Raw genomic sequence first — 19,842 nt, forward strand, 5'->3', positions numbered from 1 at the left:
GACAAAATAGGATGAGCCTCGTGAAGACAGAGAGAAGACGTTTCCGGCAGAGGGAGCAGAATGTACAGAGACGCACAGACAAGAGAGAAATTCGCATACTTAGTATGGCTGAGCAGATTGCAAGGAACGGGTGGGGAGAGGGGAAGCGAGGCGGGTAGGCAGGGATGGAGCACAGAGGCCTCGCAAAGGCCTGTGGTCCTAGCTGAGGAGCTCCTGTTTAGAAAGGACCTTGGCTGCTGGTTGTGCGATGACTGGAAAGGGTACCCAACTGAAGGGAGACCCCAACTGGAAAGCTTGCTATAAGCTAAGAAATGATGAAAGTCTGAACGAAGGTAGTGGGAGTAGGGTTAGAGAAAAGAAAGCGATGTGAGAGAGGAGTGAGTGAGGCTGACAGGACTTGGTAACTGAAGGGATTGGGAGAAGGAACCAGAGTGAAGGAGAGTATGGAATGATGCCTTGGGTTCGGATGGGGATGCTTGGGGGGATGTTGGTATTATTTACTGCAGTTGCTGGAGGGCCCGGGAGGGACGAGCAGTTCAGTTTTAGATACGTGGCATGGGAGGTACCTGTGGGTCATTCCTGAGGTGGCAACGAGATGGCAACGACACTGAGGCTGAAATGTAGATGTGATACATGGGCTGGAGGTAGAGGCTTGGCATCAGCAGCACATAGGTAGCAGCTACAGGCATCTAAGTATGGAGGTGGCAAGGTGATGGGCTGAACAGTGTCAAGAGAAAGAAAAAAAATCCCAGGACAGAACCTGGGTGTTTCTGGTGTGGGTGGGTGGGAAAAGAGGAGGCTGAGAAAGAGTCCTCAGAAAAGTAAGAGGAAACCCAGGAGAAGACAGTGTCACAGGTCCGAGGGAGGAACGAATGCCCAGAAGAAGGGGCACGCTGTCCGACACACAGAGTCACCAAGTAAGGGGAAGACTGAAAGAGCCTAATGGATCCACTTGTTCAGGTCACTGGGGGACCTGAGCAGGGATAGTTTCAATGGGCTGACGATGGAGGGCTCGCAAAGAGCAGAGTGAACGGAAGACAGCAGTAGTGTGAGGAGGATGAAGGATTTTGTTTTGTTTTAAAATGGGAAAAACCATTAGTATGCTTCTATGCTGAGGGGGAAAAGCCAACAGAGAAGGAAGAACAGGCACGCTTTCTGGAACCAGGTTTCCAGGCCAGTGGGGAGAAAGAAAACAAGCCAGCAGAGAACACACAAGTACAATGACACAGGTCTGAAACAGAAGTACTGTTTGGGAAATGATGAGTACACTGCTGTGGCTGGAATCCTGTAGTTTGTGAGGAAATGGTGGGCGATGAAGGTGGGAATATACGGGGGCCAGAAAACGGCCATGTAGCCCCCTGACAGTATGTACTTTCAGAGGTGAAAAAAAACACTGGAAGATGCTATGGTTACAAAGGGCAACATCAAAAGCCCAAAACTTAAGGGGCGACCGGATGGCTCAGTTGGTTAGAGTGCGAGCTCTCAACAACAAGGTTGCTAGTTCAATTCCCACATGGGATGGTGAGCTGCGCCTCCTGCGACTAAAGACTGAAAACGGGGCCGGCCCGGTGGCTCAGGTGGTTGGAGCTCCGTGTTCCTAACTCTGAAGGCTGCCGGTTCGATTCCCACATGGGCCAGTGGGCTCTCAACCACAAGGTTGCCAGTTCAAATCCTGCAAGGGATGGTGGGCTGCGCCCCCTGCAACTAGCAACGGCAGCTGGACCTGGAGCTGAGCTGCGCCCAACACAACTAAGACTGAAAGGACAACAACTTGAAGCTGAACGGCACCCTCCACAACTATGATTGAAAGGACAACAACTTGACTTGGGAAAAAAAAAAGTCTTTGAAGTACATACTGTTCCCCAATAAAGTTCTGTTCCCCTTCCCCAATAAAATCTTAAAAAAAAAAAAAAGACTGAAAACGGTGACTGGACTTAGAGCTGAGCTGCACCCTCCACAACTAGATTGAAGGACAATGACTTGACTCGGCTGATGGGTCCTGGAGAAACACACTGTTCCCCAATATTCCCCAATAAAAATTAAAAAAAGAGCCCCAAACTTAAGTTGGACCTTGAAAGATGGCTATGTTGTAGATAGTGAGGGGGGCAGGCAAACAGACGCATTCTGGGAGAAAAGAGGAGATGGCTGTAGTGAAAGTGCACAGAAGGCAGGATGAGCAGGCCATGCTGTGGAGGCCGTGGGGCTGCAGTGAGAGTGGGCAGGGAAGCTGTGATAGGCAGCTGAGGAGCTGGGCTGGGCCAGGGTACGAATGGTCTGGAAGGCATGGCTTTGTCCTGTAAGCAGTGATGTGCCACTGTGTTGCCAGTCAGGGGAGGCACCATGTACAAAGTGGTATTCTGAGCAGATTAATGGACCTATGGTATTTAGAAAGTGATGCCTCCTAGGAGCCAAAGCGTTCGCAGCCGCTTGATCAGGTGTGCAGGGCGAAGGCATGGGCTTTGTACAGGCAGTAGGAAGACACTGGAAGTGGGTGCGTCTCCACAGTACTGCTAAGGAGGAATCAACAGCAGGTAGTGTGTACTTATTCCCAATTGAGGAGATCATGCTGGGTGTAGTAATTAGCACAACGCAACAGGAAGAAGCAAAAGCAAGAGACTGAAAAGGAATAGTCTGAGTTAGGAAAAGAACTAGGAGAGTGAGGATTTACAAGCCAGGGAAAGAGTTTCAAGAAAGCTATGCTCAAGTGTCAGTGCCACAGAGTGCTCAGATAAGATGGGCACTGAAAAGAACCAAGTTGTTTTGGTCATAAAGGTAGAATGGTTTTGGCATGGTAGGTGAAGACAGACTATCAAGAGGGTGACTCAATCAGGCTCCCACATCCAAAATCAATATTAAAAAATACATTTTACTTCTATACACCAAAAACAAAGTTAGAACACAAAATTTAAAACGATTCTATTTGTCCTGTTTAAATGGATTTGTTCAGTTTGTGAAAATTCAGCAAGGTATTCACTTATGATATATGTATTTTTGTTTGTATATTATATTCAAATAAAAAGATTTTAAAATATAACTTCCAACACTGTCAAAATACAACTTACCTAAGAATAGAACAAAAGATATATAAGACTTCTACAGGGAAAATGACTGAAAAATACTAAAGAAGTCCTAAATAAATGGGGAGACAGACTATGTATACAGATTTGGAGGACTTAATTTGAATTAATAGTGCCCAGAAACAGACCACCTGCATATTGGGCACTGTATATATGACAGAAGTGGCACCACTCATCAGTGGGGGAAAGGATGGACTTTTAAATAAACAGTGCTGGGACACATGGGAATTTATATGGAAAACAAAAATTGGACCCCTACATCACACCAAGTATAGAAAACAGTTGTAGGTGGATTAAAGACTTAAATGTGAAAGGCTAAGTGATGATCCTTCTGTTAGACAACATAGAAGACTATCTTCAAGACCTTGGGGACTAAAGGACTTCTTAAATAAGATACAAAATAAAAGAATCATAAATGAAAACAGAGTAAAAAGACAAGGCAGGGATGAGAGAGAAGATATTAATACTTGCAAAACATGTGGGGGTGGGGAAGTTTGCAATGAATATAACTGAACAGTGACGAGACTCTACAGTATACACGTAAAGAACTACTTTTTGAAATCAGTAAGAAAAAGAGACAATAGAAAAATGGGCAAGATCTAGAACAGACATTTTACAGAAAAGAAAATATACATGGCCAATAAACATAGGAAAAGGTGACTGATCCCTTTAGTCATCGAGGTAATGAAAATTAAAATGACAGTCAGGATTATCATTGCACAACTGTTAAGATTGGAGAAACTTGTAAATTCTGCCAAAACAGTGCTGGGGAATGTGGAGCCACAAGGACCCTTATGCACTGGAACACTCTGGAAGACAGCTGCGTGTATATGTACCCCATGACCCAGTAATTCTAGGTATATAGCCTAGCAAATTCTTACACATATGCATCAGGATACATTGACAAGAATGATCATAAGGGCATTGATGATAATTGCCCCAAACTGGAAACAAGTGAAATATCCATGTACAGTAGAAAGAATAAATAGTGGTGCAGTCATACAATGGGATACCATACCAAAATGGAAATAAAGAAACTACAGCTATACGCAACATAGATGAATCCCTCACACACAACGTTGAATGAAAGACGTAAGACACAAAAGAATGTAGACAGCATGATTCCATTGCTAAAAAGTTCAAACATAGACAAAACTAAATTATGCTGTTTAGAGATGTATACACAGGAGGTACTACTAAAAAAAGGCGGGATTACAAAAATGCAAGGGAATTACTATCACAGAAGTCAGGAGCGGTTACCTCTAGAGGAAAGGGAGGGCGTTGTCACCTGAGAGGGGCATACAGGGGTGCTGGAAACGTTCTATTTTTCAATCTAAGTGATAGTTACGTGTGCTCACATTATAATTATTTATTAAACTATAGACACAATTTATGCAGTTTTCTGTATGTATGCTATATGTCACCGAAAAATGTAACTAAGAGTGAATGACGTGTTGCTAAGCAGCACAGATTTCTTTGAGGAGGTAGGGTAGCAGGAGGATTCAGGATTGAAGGAATATGGGTCCAAGAATGTTCATAGCAGCACTACTCATAATAGCCCCAAACTGGAACTTACCCAAATGCCCACCCAACACTAGAAAGGAAAAATAAATTGTGGCACAGTCACCAATGGAATATGGAGAGCAATGAAAATGAACTACAACTCCAGGCAATAACAGGGATGGCTCTCATGAGCACGAGGTTGACTCAGGGTTACCAGAGTTGGCAAAAGAAAAACTACAGGCATCCAGTTAAATCTGAATTTCAGATAAACGATGAATCAATTTTAATGTACGTATGTTCCATGCAAAATGATTCATCATTTATCTAAAATTCAGGATTTAACTGGACATCCTTTATTTTCTCTAGTGACCTTACATTGAACAAAAGGAATCAGATACAAAGGTTACTCTTTGGGGAAGACAGAGACTGACCTGGGCACAAGCGGTACTTCTGGGGTGTTTGTCATATTGTTTCTGGATGTGGGTGCTAGTGAGATAAGTGTGTTCACGTTGTAAACATTCATCAAAGTGGAAAATTATGATTTGGGCATTTTTATGTATGCTGTATTATACCTCAATTGAATAATCTGTTATCCATCTGTAATCTGTTTATAATCTATCTGGCAGTGAGCTGAATATTTTATATTCAAAGTTACAACAAAAAATAAACTTAACAAGAAAGGTACAGCACCCACACTGACAGAAGGGAGAAAAATACCTTGAATAGGTCATTTAATCTAGAATAGAAATGGTCTATAAATATAAAAGTATGTTCAACTTCACTGATAACTACAGGAAAGAAAATGAGATACCATTTTTCACTTATGAAATTGCTAATAATACTTAGTAGAAAAGTTACAAAACTTTAGAAAAATGAATAATCTCACGCCTTCATGGGAATTTGGTAGTATGTTTTAAGAACATAGATGGATTTTGGGAAGACGGTAGGTTAAAGATACCCAGACCCCCTTTATTCCCAAGTCTGATCCATCTACTCTGTTCTTGAGCCAAGTAGGTTCTGAGAGAGTGAGGTGACAGGGTGGGTCTGAGACCCGAGAGTAAGGGGTGACACAGAGTTTCCATCCCTGGACCACATGAGAAGCCTGGGCCAAAGGCCTGGGGTCTGATGCAGTTGAGACAAGAGCAAGGATGAAACATGGCTCCTGGTAAAGGCTTGGCCGCAGGACTGTGAACTCCTAGGAGACAATCGAGATTGCCTATGTGACTGTGCCACGTTGCTATGGATCTGAAAATGCTGAGAGGAAACTGAGGACATGGTTTGGGTCCTCTCTACCTTGACAGAAGCCCAGTACCAGGGAACAAGAAAGAGTAGAGAGAGCCCTCCTCTTGATGCCTTCTCGAGGTGTGACAAGCTAGCTGATTGGCCCGAGGATTGCTTCCACAGTGCTGGCTCATGGGTACAGACCACTGTGCCTTTTCCACTCACACAGCTGCTATGACTGAAGGCACCCCAGCATTGGACTTGAGCCCCAGGGAGCCGACAAAGGAAAATAACAATACATATAAGGGGACCCAGAAAGCAAAGAGAGGAAATCGCAGAAACTTAGAATAGGCCTTTAAGGAAATAGAGTTGCTGAAGGAAACAGACAACTTGAGCTTTAAAAAGATCACTCAAGATTACAGTACAGCATAAAAAAGACTTTCTGCAACTAAAGGAATTAAATACTGTGCACCCAAACCATTAGCAATTATCATGCCAAATATTAAAACACTGAAACCGTTCCAACTAAAAGCAGAAACTAGATCCCCCCACTGAGGAAAGCGATTTAACAAGCCCAGGGTGTATCCTTTAACATCCTTTTCCTTGCTAATAAACAAAAAATAAGAGAATTAGATAACAGGAATAAATGTTGGCAAAGAGATCATTTTCTTTTTACCGATGTGATTTTATACTGAGAAAACCCAAGACTCTAAAAAAAAAAAAAAACAAAAACAAAAACAAACAAAACCTTAGAGCTACATGCATCGAGATGGATGAATCTCTCAACCATAACACTGAGCAGGAAAAAAAGTGACGAACACATACATTATGAGACCACTTATGAAAAGTTTAGAAACAGGCAAAATACCCTCACATATTGTAAAGGGACACAAGAATAAGGAAATTAATGGAAAAAATAAAGACCACATTCATAACGGAAGTTAAACTCACCCCTCAGTCTGATGCAGCCGGCTGTCATTCCTTACCACACAACTGGCAAAGACCACCAAAACCTCCAGACAAACCCACATGTTTCTTCTCAGTCCTCGGCTTATGTAACCCTGTGAAGCACCTGACACAGGTGACAATCCCTTCTTTCTAGAAACTCTTATCTTGGTTTTTAGCTACTACATACCCTCCAGTGTCTTTTTGACCTGTTGGATTGGCTCCTTTACCCTCGACTCTGACATATCGGTGCTCCTCACGGATATCATCCACGCTTTCTCTACACAACGTGCCTGGGCAACCTCACCCAGAGATTCCAAATGTTGACCTCCAGCTCAGAACTCTATACCCAACAGAACACACCCTCTTTTCAAATACATATGGAATATTAACAAAGACCAAACAAGATTCACACTAAATTTCAAAAACCAGAAATCACATACATTTATTGATCATAATGCAATACATCAGAAATTAACAACAAAAGGATACACAGAAATGCCTTCTACATAACTCTTAGGTTAAACAGAAAATTAAAAAGGAAATATCATCCTATTTAGAGATGAACAGAGTACTATTTCTCAGAATTATAAAATTATATCCAAGTGGTACTTAAAGGAAAATGAATAGCTTTAAATGTATCTTTTTAGACAAAGACAATTGAAAATAAATGAGCTATACCACCAAAAGAGAGGTAATCAAATGGTACGTACAAATAAGAGGGAAAAATTGATTCTGAATGTGATTTAGCTTCTAGATCCAACTATCATTTTGTGGGAAATACAGAGGAAAGAGAAACATGTTAAAACTATATAGACATACAATCAGTGATATTCAGACTATGAGAAATTCTACAAGACAACCTGATTTCTTCAACAAAAGAATTCCAGGAAGTTGAGGGGTAAGGAGATATGGAGGGGGTACCTATAGATTAAGAGACTTGAAAGACCTATTAAAAACAATGTATAGACTTTGTTTGGATCCTGATTCAAATAAATAAAATCAATGAAACCATTGGAAATTTGAATACTGACTAGGTATTTGACGATATTAAGGCATTATTACTAATTTTTTTTTTTAATTATCCCGATAATTTATCAACAAAAACTCTAAGGCCCTGTTTTTTTTTTTTTTGTTCTTTAAAAATAATTTAAAAAATGTTTCAATTACAGATGATGTAATATGATATTAGTTTCAGGTGTACAACAAGAATGTCTAGTGATTAGACATTTAGATTAACTTACAACGTGATCACCCCAATAAATCTAATATCCACCTGACATCGTACATAGTTATTACATAGTATTGACTATAAGCCCTATGCTCTACTTTACATCCCTGTGATTATTTTGCAGCTGCCAATTTGTACTTCTTTTTTTTTTATTTTTAATTTATTGGGGTGACAATTGTCAGCAAAACTACATTTATTTGCGGATTCTAAAGAAAAGAATAAGTGAATGAACTAATCAGAAACAGTTTGAGAGACAATGAGGAAAAACTAATTTTTAGTTGGTTGTATTTTTTTAAAGAATTCTTTTTTTTCAGATACAAAGTGAAATAAACAATATGTCTGGGATTCGCTTCAAAATAATATCAGAGGGAGAAAGTGGATAGGATACAGATGAGGCAAGGCAAGACAGGTCATAAATTAAGTTATTGTTGAAACTGCATGACAGATACATAGGGGTTCATTACACCATCCCGAGCCCTTCTGAATATGCTTGAAAAGCTTAAAAAAAAAAAAGAAAAAAGAAAAGGAATAGAGGAAAAGAAGAGAACTAAGTGTTCACACTCAGGAAGCAATAAAAAAATACTGTAATAAAACAAAATAAAACAACATAGGAGGAAGTCATTCATAGAGAGTAAAAAAGGAAAAAGTAATTAATAATTCTGTCAAGTATGATAGAAAAAATGGAGATGATATAGAAACAAATGAACTTAAAGAAGAGACATTATAGATACATATAAATATATGTAAATATATAGTAAATAAATATATAGATAAATATAAAGTAAATCTATACATAATATTATACCAATAAATTTGACAACCTAGACAAAATGAATAATTTTCTAAGAAAATATAAATTAACAAAGTTGGCTTCAAGATATAGAAAATCAAATCTTCAAGAAACCTTAAGAGATAATTCCCATATTAGATAAACTGTAGCAGAGCATAGAAAAAAACGGAAAGTTTCTCAACTCATTTTATACAGTTAGCAAAACCTTGAAACCAAACCAGACTAGGAGAGCACACACAAACAAAAAGTTAGAGGTCCCTTTCTCATAGGAACAGATATATAAATGTCCTAAATTGGAAACTAGTACATGAAGTCCAGCAATGTACACAAAGAATGGTCAATCGGAGATAATTCAATGATAGAAAATTTACTTTTACAATTCATTCTATCAACAGATTAAATGAAGAAAAACTACATGATGATTAATTCCCAATACATGATAAAATTCATCAATCATTTCTTATTTTAAAACTATATAATTCTTAGCAAACAAGGAATAAAAGGTTACCTCCTTAACCTGATAAAGGATATTGACCAGAAATGTACAATGGATAGTTAAAGGTGAAACACTAGCACTATTACAGTTAGGGTACAAAAAAAGACTAAAAAAAGATGAGGATGGCTACTACCACCGGCACTATTCAACTTTTATAAAAAAAAAGATAAGAAGAGAAGTCAGGTATAAATGTTGAAAAGTAAGAGGTCAAAGTGTCTGCTTGAAAAAAAGTTAACACCAAATCCAAGAAACACAACTGGCAGTGAAACACAGAAAGCGATTCAGCAATGAGGTTAGATACAAGATGAAATTTTGAAAATTAATACTTCTAGACAGGACCAGAAAAACAAAATAGAAAAAGATACTTAAAATATCAATGAAAATATCACATTCCAGAGTAAGCCTCCGATGACACATGGTGCAAAATTCTATTAAGACACTCTAAGAGCTGAAAGACACAGAAGAAGGCGTGAATAAACGCGGAGCACATGTCCCTGATAGGCAGGCTCAATTTCCCTGAAATTGATCCATAAATTGAATGCAGTTCTCAATAAAAATTCCCCCAAAACTGTTCACTGAACTCGACAACCTGATTCTAAAGTTGGTCTGGAAGAGAAAATAATAAAAAAATTCTGATAAAAGAAAAGTGAAGGGAAGCTTGCTTTCCCAGAGATTAAAACATACCATAAGTAGATCTAGCAAAAGGTTTAAGAATAAATCAATACACTAATAAGGCAGAAGAGCCAGAAACAGACTCACATACATCTATCACCCTGATAACAGTAGTAACCATCTGACACCATACGTAGTCACTACAATATTGACTATATCCCTATCACTGTGACTAATGTGTAACTACCAATTTGTACTTCTTTTTTTTTTTAAAAAAAAAAACTTTTATTTTTATTTTAAGCGTGTTTTTCCAGGACCCATCAGCTCCAAGTCAAGAAGTTGTTTCAATCTAGTTCTGGAGGGTGCAACTCACAGTGGCCCATGTGGGGATCGAACGGGCAACCTTGTTGTTAAGAGCATCACGCTCTAACCAACTGAGTCAACCGGATGCCCCAATTTATGCTTCTTAATTCCTTCACCTTTTTCACCCAGCACCTCAACTCCCTCTCCCATCTGGCAACCATCAAAATGTTCTCTGTAGCTATGAGTGTGTTTCTGTTTTATTTGTTAATTTTGTTCTTTAGATTCCACATATAAGCAAAACCACATTGCATCTGTCTTACTCTGTCTGACATACTCCACTCAACACAGTACCCTCCAGGTCTATACATGCCAACACAGATGAGAAGGACCCATTCCCTTCCATGGCCGAGCAATATTCCATTATATATACGTGCCACCTCCTCTTTATCTTTCTTCCATAGGCAATGGTTATTTAGACATGACGCCAAATGCACAACTAACAAGAGAAAAAGTAGATGAATGGACTTCATCAAAATTTTTAAAATGTGTACTTCAAAGGACACCATCAATAGAGTGAGAAAACAACCCAAAGAATGGGAGAGAAATTTGCAAAGCATATATTTGATAAGGGGCTAGTAGACAGAATATATAAACACATACAACTCAATAATAAAAATAAATAAATAACCCAATTAAAAATGTACAAAGTATCTGAACGAACATTTTTCCAAAGATACACAAATTGCAAATAAGCACATGAAACAATTTTCAACATCATTAGCCATCTGGGAAACGCAAACCAAAACCACAATGAGATACCACTTCACACCCACTAGGATGGCTATAATTAAAGACATAATAAAACTGAAAATACGGAAAAATTAGAATCTTTATATATTGTTAGTAAGAATGTCAAATGGTACAGTTGCTGTGAAAAACAGTCTGGCAGTTCTTCAGAAAGATAAACATTGAATTACCATATGACCCAGTAATCCTACTCTTAGGTATATACCCAAGAGAAATGAAAACATACATCCACACAAAAATTTGTACATCAATGCTCATAGCAGCGTTATTCATAATAACCTAAAGTGGAAAGAACCCAAATGTCTATCAAGAAATGAATGGATAAATAAAAAGTCAATGTATTCTCATAATAGAATATTTTTTGGCAATGAAAAGAAATGAAGGGCTGCTAGATGCCGCACCATGGATGAACCTTGAAAACATTATGTTAAGTGAAAGAAGCCAGTCACAAAAGACCACATACTGCATGATTACTCTTAGATGGAAGGTCCAGAATAGGCAAATCCATAGAGACAGAGAGAAGATTGGTCAATACTGGGAAGGGAGGGCGACATTGGGGGAAAATAGGGAGTGAGTATGTGTGGGTTTTTTTGTGGGTGATGAAAATATTCTAAAATTTGTTGTAGTGATGGTTACACAACTTGGTAAACATACTAAAAATCACCAAACTACACACTTTAAGAGGGTGAAGTTTACGCTATATTAATTACATCTTAATTTTTAAAAAAGAAATGTAAAAAGAAAAACAAAAAGAAAAACAAAAAAAGAAACAATAAAAAAACAAAAAAAGAAAAAACAAGAAAAAAAGTGAAAACAAAAAAATAATTAAAAAAAACAAAAAAAGAAAAAAACATAAAAAAAGAAAAAACAAAAAACCGAAAAAACATAAACAAAAAAGAAAAAACAAAAAAAAGCAAAAAAAAATCCCAAACACAAGCAAACAAACAAAAAAAAGAAAATACAAAAGAAATGTAAGCAGTTACCATATGACCCAGCTATTGCACCCTAATGTATATCTAAAGAGAAATTAAAACATTCGTCCACACAAATACTTATACACACATGTTCATAGAGCAATGGTCAAAATAGCCAAATTGGATACAACTGAAAAATGTTCAATACCCGTAGTATGAAATGTGATGCAGCAGTCAAAGGGAATGAGGTATTGATCCACGCTACAACATGGCCGAACCTTGAAAACTCCCTAACAGTGCACGAGGGGTCCCTTTTCTCCACATCCTTGCCAACACTTGCTGTTTGTTGAATACTTGGTGGGAATGTAAATTGGTGCAGCCACTAAAGGAAAAGAGTATGAAGGTTCCTCAAAATATTAAAAATAGAACTACCGTACGACCCAGCAATTCCACTTCTGGGGATTTATCTGAAGAAAACGAAAACACTAATTTAAAAAGATATCTGTACCTCCATATTCACTGCAGCGTAATTTACAATAGCCAAAATATGGAAGTAACCTAAGTGTCCATGGATGAATGGATAAAGATGTACACACACACACACACACACACACACACACACACAATGGAATATTACTCTGCAATAAAAAAAGAATGAAATCTTGCCATTTGCGACAACATGGGTGGACCTACAGGATATTATGCTAAGTGTAATAAGTCAGACAGAGAAAGACAAATACCACATGATCTCACTTATATGTGGAATCCAAAGAACAGAATAAACGAACAAACAAAACAGAAACAGATTCACCGATACAGAGAACAAACTGATGGTTGCCAGAGGGGAGGGTGTAGAGGGATGGGGGAAAAACGTGATGGGGAATAAGAGGTACAAACCTCCAGTTATAAATGAAATAAGTCACAGGATGTAACGTACAGCACAGGGAACGTAGTCAATAATATCGTAGTAACTCTGTATGCTGATAGCTGGTTACTAGACTTATCTTGGTGACCGCACTGCAAGGTGTATAAATGTCGAATCACTATGCTGTACACTTGAAACTAATATACTACTGCATGTCAACTATAATAAAAAAATCACATAATGAATCTTTTTAAAAAGAAATGAAAAACCTTCTGTTAAGTGAAACAAGCCAGTCACAAAAGACCACATATTATACATTTATATGAAATATAGGTTAGTGGTTGCCTAGGGTTAGAGAAGGAGTGGGACTGGGTAGTAAGTGCTAATGGGTACGGCGTTTCTTTGGTGGGTGATGAAAATGTTCTAAAATGAGATTGTGGTGGTGGCTGCACAACTCGGTGAATACACTAAAATCTGCTGAAGTTTACAGTTTAAATGGGGGAATTTGATGGCATGTGAATTATATCTCAATAAAGCCGTTAAAAAATAGCTCAGAAATGTGCACCTAAAAAAAGATAAGAGGCACAAGACCTTTAAAAATAGTATGAAGAAGGTTAAATTTCAAAGTGCAAACGGAAAACAAAAAGGGCACTTTTAAATACATTCAGGACAAAAAGCTGAACGAGGAAGAAATAGGTGTGTGCCCTGTGCCAGTGGTATAATAATGATGAATGACAGAGGTAAAATTTCTCAATTATTATTTTTGCTTCTGCCTTCTCAGTTCCCGAGGGTACTGAAGCCTAATATGAATAAAGAAGTAGTAAGTGAGACCTCACCTACTATAATAAGAGTTCAAATATCTTGGACCAGATGAATTACAGCCAAGGGAACTGAGAGTAATTTCAAATGAGAACGCTGAAGCGATGTCAGTGATGTTTGAGGAATCACGCAGAAACATGTTCCAGAAGACCGGGCAGATGTAATTTCAATTTTCAAAAAAAGATGTAAAAGCTAATTCCAAAAATTACAGACCAGTGCATTTGATATAAGTCTCCTAAATTATTACAGGGTTGCTTGCGAGAACCTAAAGACGGAAGAGTCAGCACTAGAAGCCAGCCTGAATTCACTAAGAGTCAATTTAGGCTCCTCTCTATTTCTCCTCTGTACTGTCACTGAGCTGGTAGCTATGAGATATGGTGGACACACGTGGACTTTAGCGAGGCATTTGATGACATCTTGGATGAGATCCTTACGCACAAAACTGAGAAATGGAGCTGGTTGTTAATTTTGGTTAGAGAGATTAATAATCATTTAAAAGCCCATTCCAACAGCATGCAGATTACCAGGTCACTATCATGCTAGACCATTGGTTCTTCTAGCCTTAGAAGCGTCATCATTTACACCCAACAACTTACATGAAGATATGGAAACCATGCTGATGAGGTTTATAAGTGACAACATCTGGGAAGGATAGTGAATACTGGAGGATATTGACTTTAATCATAAGTGGTTGGGGGTAAAACAAAACAAAAACTAAAACTTGCCTGGACCAGATGAAATCAAACCAAGAGCCAGATCCAAATCTCACACCTAAATTAGAAAAATGAGTGCAAGGGAAAGAAACAATTTTTCACTATTTCTGAAATCAGCCTCAAGCTTGAATTGTAGGTACTGTCAGAATGTGACCTGAATTCCCCCAGTCAAGGTACCAATGATACCGGTAAGAGCACTAGGAAGTCTGATCTACAACCGTGGCCTTAATTCTTCTCACCCTCTTTTAGACGATCCCCTTCAGCCTTGGTTTTCTTCTGTCTTTCCGACCCAGCAAGGTCTACGAGGTGCAGCTTGGAGCGAAAGCTGCTGTTCCTGTGAGAATGACAGGAAGACACAGTGAGAAGGGCACACAAGCGTGAGGGGAGCTGGGTATCAAAGCTGACCCGCCAGCTCTCGTTTTCCTTCAGGTCAGTCAAAATGGCCCCGCTGGTTGCTGTGCTGCGTACTGACGTCAGATGATTTGTGAAATCAACTGAAGAAGCAACCTAACATTCAACTGTAGTAGAACTGACGTGAAAACTCTGGACCCTGAACTGTAACTTACTTGTCACTTTTCTTTCTTTGCTCTATGGAGATTGTAAAGATGGCATGAGAGCGGGATGACTGGGAGTTCATAGCTGTGGAGGCCACAGTCCGACAGTTGTTGCCCTGCTCCAAACAGGAAACAGTATCCAGGGCAACGACCACAGTCTTCTCAGTGAGACCCACAATCTAATTCAGAAAGAGAAAAAACTCCCTTATGATTCGTACTTCAAGTACTTCATCAGAAATACAAGAATTGGTGGTTGAAAAAAATAACGTCTCGATGTTCCAGCAGAAGCTTCATAAAGAGGATTGCCATGGTTTTAACTAGCAACTCTGTGACCACAGTGATCCCTGCAAACCCAGGTCTCCGAACTCCCCTGGGGGCTTCCAAAACATGGTGCTGGCCGTTACTGAAGCTAGAAAAGATGTCCGGCGTTTAGGTGCCTTCCAGAGACAGCAAGGGCAACCCAAACAGTTACTTTCTCCTCTGTGTGGCCCTACGTTCGTCCCTAACCTTCTCACCCGTTTTGCACCTCATTTTCCCTAGGGGAAACAGCATGGTATGGTTTCCACTGGAAACCAGAAACCAGGGAGCGAGAAAGACAGGGTCCTAGGCTTGCTGCCATATCTACCCAGGAGAGTTTGTACAAGTTAAAATCTCTTGGAGCCTCTGGAGTTTGAACCAGATGACTATGAAATGCCTTCCAGCACCAATATGCTATGATTTGATTACTCCACAGCTCTCAAATCTACATCGGTACCCTAATTTCTAGTCTTTTATTTGTAATTACCCTCTGAAATAAACCAGTCATCTTCCCAGTAACACTGATCCTTGCCACTGCTTCCCCGCTTCTATTACTATCTCTGTTCTCGACACCTCAGATTCACCTTCAGCTCTCCCCATTCCTCCGTATGCCATCTGTCACCAAGTCCTAGCCCCTCTTCTTTTTAATCCACTGTCTCCTTTTCCTTTCCACATCTACTTGCCTTTCTCAGGCCCGTATCACTTCATGCCTGAAAACTAAGGCAGTTTCCCCAAGTGGATATCGCATCCGCGTCTTTCTCCTTTTCAATCCATTTCTGTTTAGTCTTCCTAAAATCCCGCTCCCTAAAATGTCACCAAACCACAAAGCCCTGTGCTAGATAATGAGGGTACAAAGGGATTTTCAGGTACTCTTCTAACCTGCAGGAGCTAACTTAGTTAGAGAGATATCCACATAAGATGAAAACTTGTTAAAAGCAGTCACAGTGATCTTTCATTTGGAATTATTATAAAGCTTATCCACTGTTCACAGGGATGGAAACTAAACTCTTTCATTTGGCTTCATGATCTGGTCCTAACTTATCTCCTATGACTTCCCAACCCATATCCTCAAATCCAGGTCTAGTCTTAGTACCCCCAAGTGTATTTTCTGCTTCCCTGCGGAAACTATTCCTTACAAGAATACCCTTACGTCTTATCTCTACTTACTTACATTCCCTTCATCCCATCTGGTGCTTACAAACGTGTCCTTCCCACCCCGAGTTGACTCTGAATTGTACACTTCTTTGGATGCACATTAGACCTCAGACAAGGCTTAGGATGTACTCCTGCCTTAGCCGGGTCAAGGGCTGGCTCACTACTAAACACTCGTTCTGGCGACAGCCTGCATTGTGCCCAGGTTTCTTATCCACACCACCTGGACTGTCTGCTGTGTTCCAAGCTTATCAGGCTTTCCAAATAGGTCCGATCCTTCAGGCCTTGCTTTGCTACTTGGCTAGTGACTTAACAACCCCGAAGGAAAGAAGACGCCAGAAGCACGAGCACCTGTCTCGCAGGCACCTGCACCCTAAGCCTCTGCCTTTCCGTGTGGGAAAGGAAGATGGGGCGGACAGTCTTTTCCCAAGTTTCCCCAAGTGGGTACTACCTATTCCCATCCACTTCCAGCCTCACATTCTCCCGCTCCTGAATACTCCAGCTGGTGTTAGACCCAAGCCCTGCCTGTATTTCAACACTGCCTCCGGATTTGGCCCACTCCCACATACAGAACTCCCAACTTTGCCTCAATTTTTCTGTTCAGCTATAGCTCCTTATCCTACATCTCTACCATGTGGAAGAGGCCTCTCAATAAGCAAGCTCTTCTTCCTATGGTATTTATGAATTAAAAAAAATGTTATATGACTTACCTTGTTAATTTTTAAATATCATCCCAGAGCCTGGCACAATGTCTATTCTAGTGTTGTCCAACAGAATTTTCTGTGACCATGGGTAAGTTTTATATCTGTGCCATCCCATACACAAGCCTTGATGTGTGGCTGGTGTAACTGAGGGACTGAATTTCACATTTTATTCCATTTTAGTTTATTTGAGTTTAAATAGCCATTTGTGGCAGTGGCTACCGTACTGGAAAGCCCAGCCTTAAAACTCTGTAAATAACTAATAAATATTTAAGTGATATTAGCATTATTTCTAAAGGTAACAGGAAGGTGATAAAATTCCCTTCCCACAAGAGAGCCCATCGAGGAATTCGAGATTAACAAAGGGAATTAGGACCACACAAAATCTGAAAGACGGTAGTAGTCACTTAAAACCATAATGGCAAATAAAAGGGATGTGAACTTCAGCAGTGACCAACATTTAATAATAATTAGTAATAATAAACACACCTTTATGCCTTCCTTAGGATCCTCCCGTATATTTATTTGAGAGGCTTTCTCACGAGATGGGCATAGAAGATCCAAGATTTCTTCATTGTAAATCTGGTATTGTTGAAAATAAAGTGGTAAAAACAAGATGTTAACAGTGGTAATCTCGAGGTGGTGACATCACATATGATTTTAAAAATCCTTTGTGACTTTCTGCATTAAAATTTTTTACAACAAACTTTATTTTTTTAATTAAGAAAAGGACTTTAACCCTACATGCAATCATCTGATACTTACAAGAATGCATTCACATATTACTTGCAACAAAACTGAGACTATCTAAGACAGTTTCCTAGGAATAGCAGATACAATGAAAAGTAACACGGGTACCCAAATTCACTTCTTTGATGGTGTCATAACAGTGTCACCCTCATCAATTTTGTTAAATTGTAAGTAGCAGGTCCTTAGTGGAGGGTGGAAGTGGGAAGCAAAAGGGAGAAGTAGCAACCAGTATTTTAACAACTACCAGAACTTTTAAGTATTTAGAACAGTGTTTAGCACACAGTGACCACCATATTTGTTTGTTATTATCACTGTTGCTACTATTTAACATACCAGGTTCCTAAGTTACTTTTTCATTTGAGTACTTTGGCCACAACTGGGTTAACCAAGACATTCAAGAAAGCGAAACTTAATGATGCTTAACTCCCCATCTTCCAACTATACACCTCCCATACCTATTAAGATTTGACTTCAGGATGGAGTAGTCACATATAATTTATAAATGCATGCTTAAATCATGTATGTTTAATTATTGCTCCTTAAGGAGGAGACATATCACTGTTATGGAACCAACCAGCTCGTTTCTCAGAAGCCATCAGTTCCTTAAACACGTGTTTTTGGTGTCACGAGGTTAGATGCAAGTGGTCAATCTACTTGTATATTGATATACACCAGAATAAAAACACCCACAAGGGCAGGGATTTTTATCTGTTTCATTCACTGATATATCCCAAGTACGCAGAACAGGGCCTGTAACATAGTAGGTGCTCAATAAATACCTGTTGCATAAACACGCTCTAGCGTCACTTACCCAGCTCAGTATGTCACACAACTTCGATAACTTTCTTTATGAAGTAGCAGCATTATCACTTAAGCCTCAAAACAGTACAGGGAAATCAAATATTTTTTTCTACAGACTGTACAGGGAATCAATAATAGAGGCCAAACTGGAATTAAAGAATTCCTATCATCTTTTTATATGGCGATGCCAAGTCCTCTGACAATCAGATTAAACAGACTATTCTGATAACAAGGAAAGAACTGAGCCAGTAAGTGTTCTCTGTCAATCTATTAAAACGTAATTTATGAAAAATGCAATTAACTAATTTGAGTCATGCCAGGAAAAACCTGATTAGGATTTATTTTTCTACCCAAAGATAAATTTAAACTCAGAATAATTAAAGATAAATCATTTACCTCCAAGTATGACACTTTCAGAGTAAATTCGAAGTCACTCTTCTTATCAATTTCTCTGAAGAGCAGTTGTATTACCCTAGGTATGACCCCAACTGTTGGTTCGTTTTCTTGCTCTGCAGTGTATGCACCTCCCATCGAATAGGTTTTTCCAGAGCCAGTCTGTCCATAGGCCAGGACGGTTGCATTGTATCCTGGCAAAATAGAGGTCAGATGCACAGAGGTGCTCATATATTTTCACCCAACCAGTGCACTCCATTTCCTTCAGCGATTACTTGCAACAAAATTGAAACCACTCTCTTAAGACCAGGGTCTCTTAGGGATAGCAGACACAACGAAAAGTTATATGGGTTGCCATGACTTTGCACTACTTCAAATAAGCAAAGAAGAAAAATACCAACCCCAGAATGTGTGCCCCTCTTGAGAGCCCTTGAAAGCTAGGAAGTAAAACACTTACAGATATGACTGAGATGACAAAGGTGGCCAAGTCACTATCAAAAAGCTACTCAGAGCGTTATAATTCTACTCTCTCTCTCCTTCAAGCAACTCTAAATCATGGGAATTAAATGAAAGTCTTAGAAGCTCCATAAATAGAAGGGATTCCAACATGTATTTCTTTGATTAACAGAGTAGAGTCTTCATTTGAAAAGGCAACAAAGTTGCTTTTTATAGTCACTCAAAGCATCTACTCCTTATCTGAACGCTCAGACTGCATCTGGACCATATCATCAGGCTCCTCACAGAAATGTCATCAATTAAGTATGACTCCATTTGATAGATGTCCTTTGCTTTTTTTTTCTTTTAAAAAGAACTTGTTTGTCTAAATGAAGACTTTGATGTTCTGAAAGATCATAAGATGTTAAACTGAGATCGTCACGAGGAGATTGCTGGTATCGCC

The 19,842-nt window shown here is 39.2% G+C and overlaps 1 protein-coding gene across 6 annotated transcripts in view; it reads right to left on the minus strand.

Moving 5' to 3' along the window:
* KIF4A (kinesin family member 4A) overlaps window positions 1-19,842 on the minus strand; it is a 91,902-nt gene that overhangs the window by 68,806 nt on the left and 3,254 nt on the right. For all 6 annotated transcript variants that reach the window (XM_033113369.1, XM_033113395.1, XM_033113386.1 and 3 more), the window contains exons 4-7: window positions 18,948-19,138; window positions 17,490-17,582; window positions 14,863-15,029; window positions 14,536-14,630 (exon numbers count right to left, since the gene is read on the minus strand). In XM_033113369.1, coding sequence (XP_032969260.1) covers window positions 14,536-14,630; window positions 14,863-15,029; window positions 17,490-17,582; window positions 18,948-19,138 — 546 coding nt within the window. The remainder of the gene's footprint in view (window positions 1-14,535; window positions 14,631-14,862; window positions 15,030-17,489; window positions 17,583-18,947; window positions 19,139-19,842) is intronic.

This window comes from Rhinolophus ferrumequinum, chromosome X (assembly GCF_004115265.2).
Source record: "Rhinolophus ferrumequinum isolate MPI-CBG mRhiFer1 chromosome X, mRhiFer1_v1.p, whole genome shotgun sequence".
Taxonomy (NCBI): Eukaryota; Metazoa; Chordata; class Mammalia; order Chiroptera; family Rhinolophidae; genus Rhinolophus; species Rhinolophus ferrumequinum.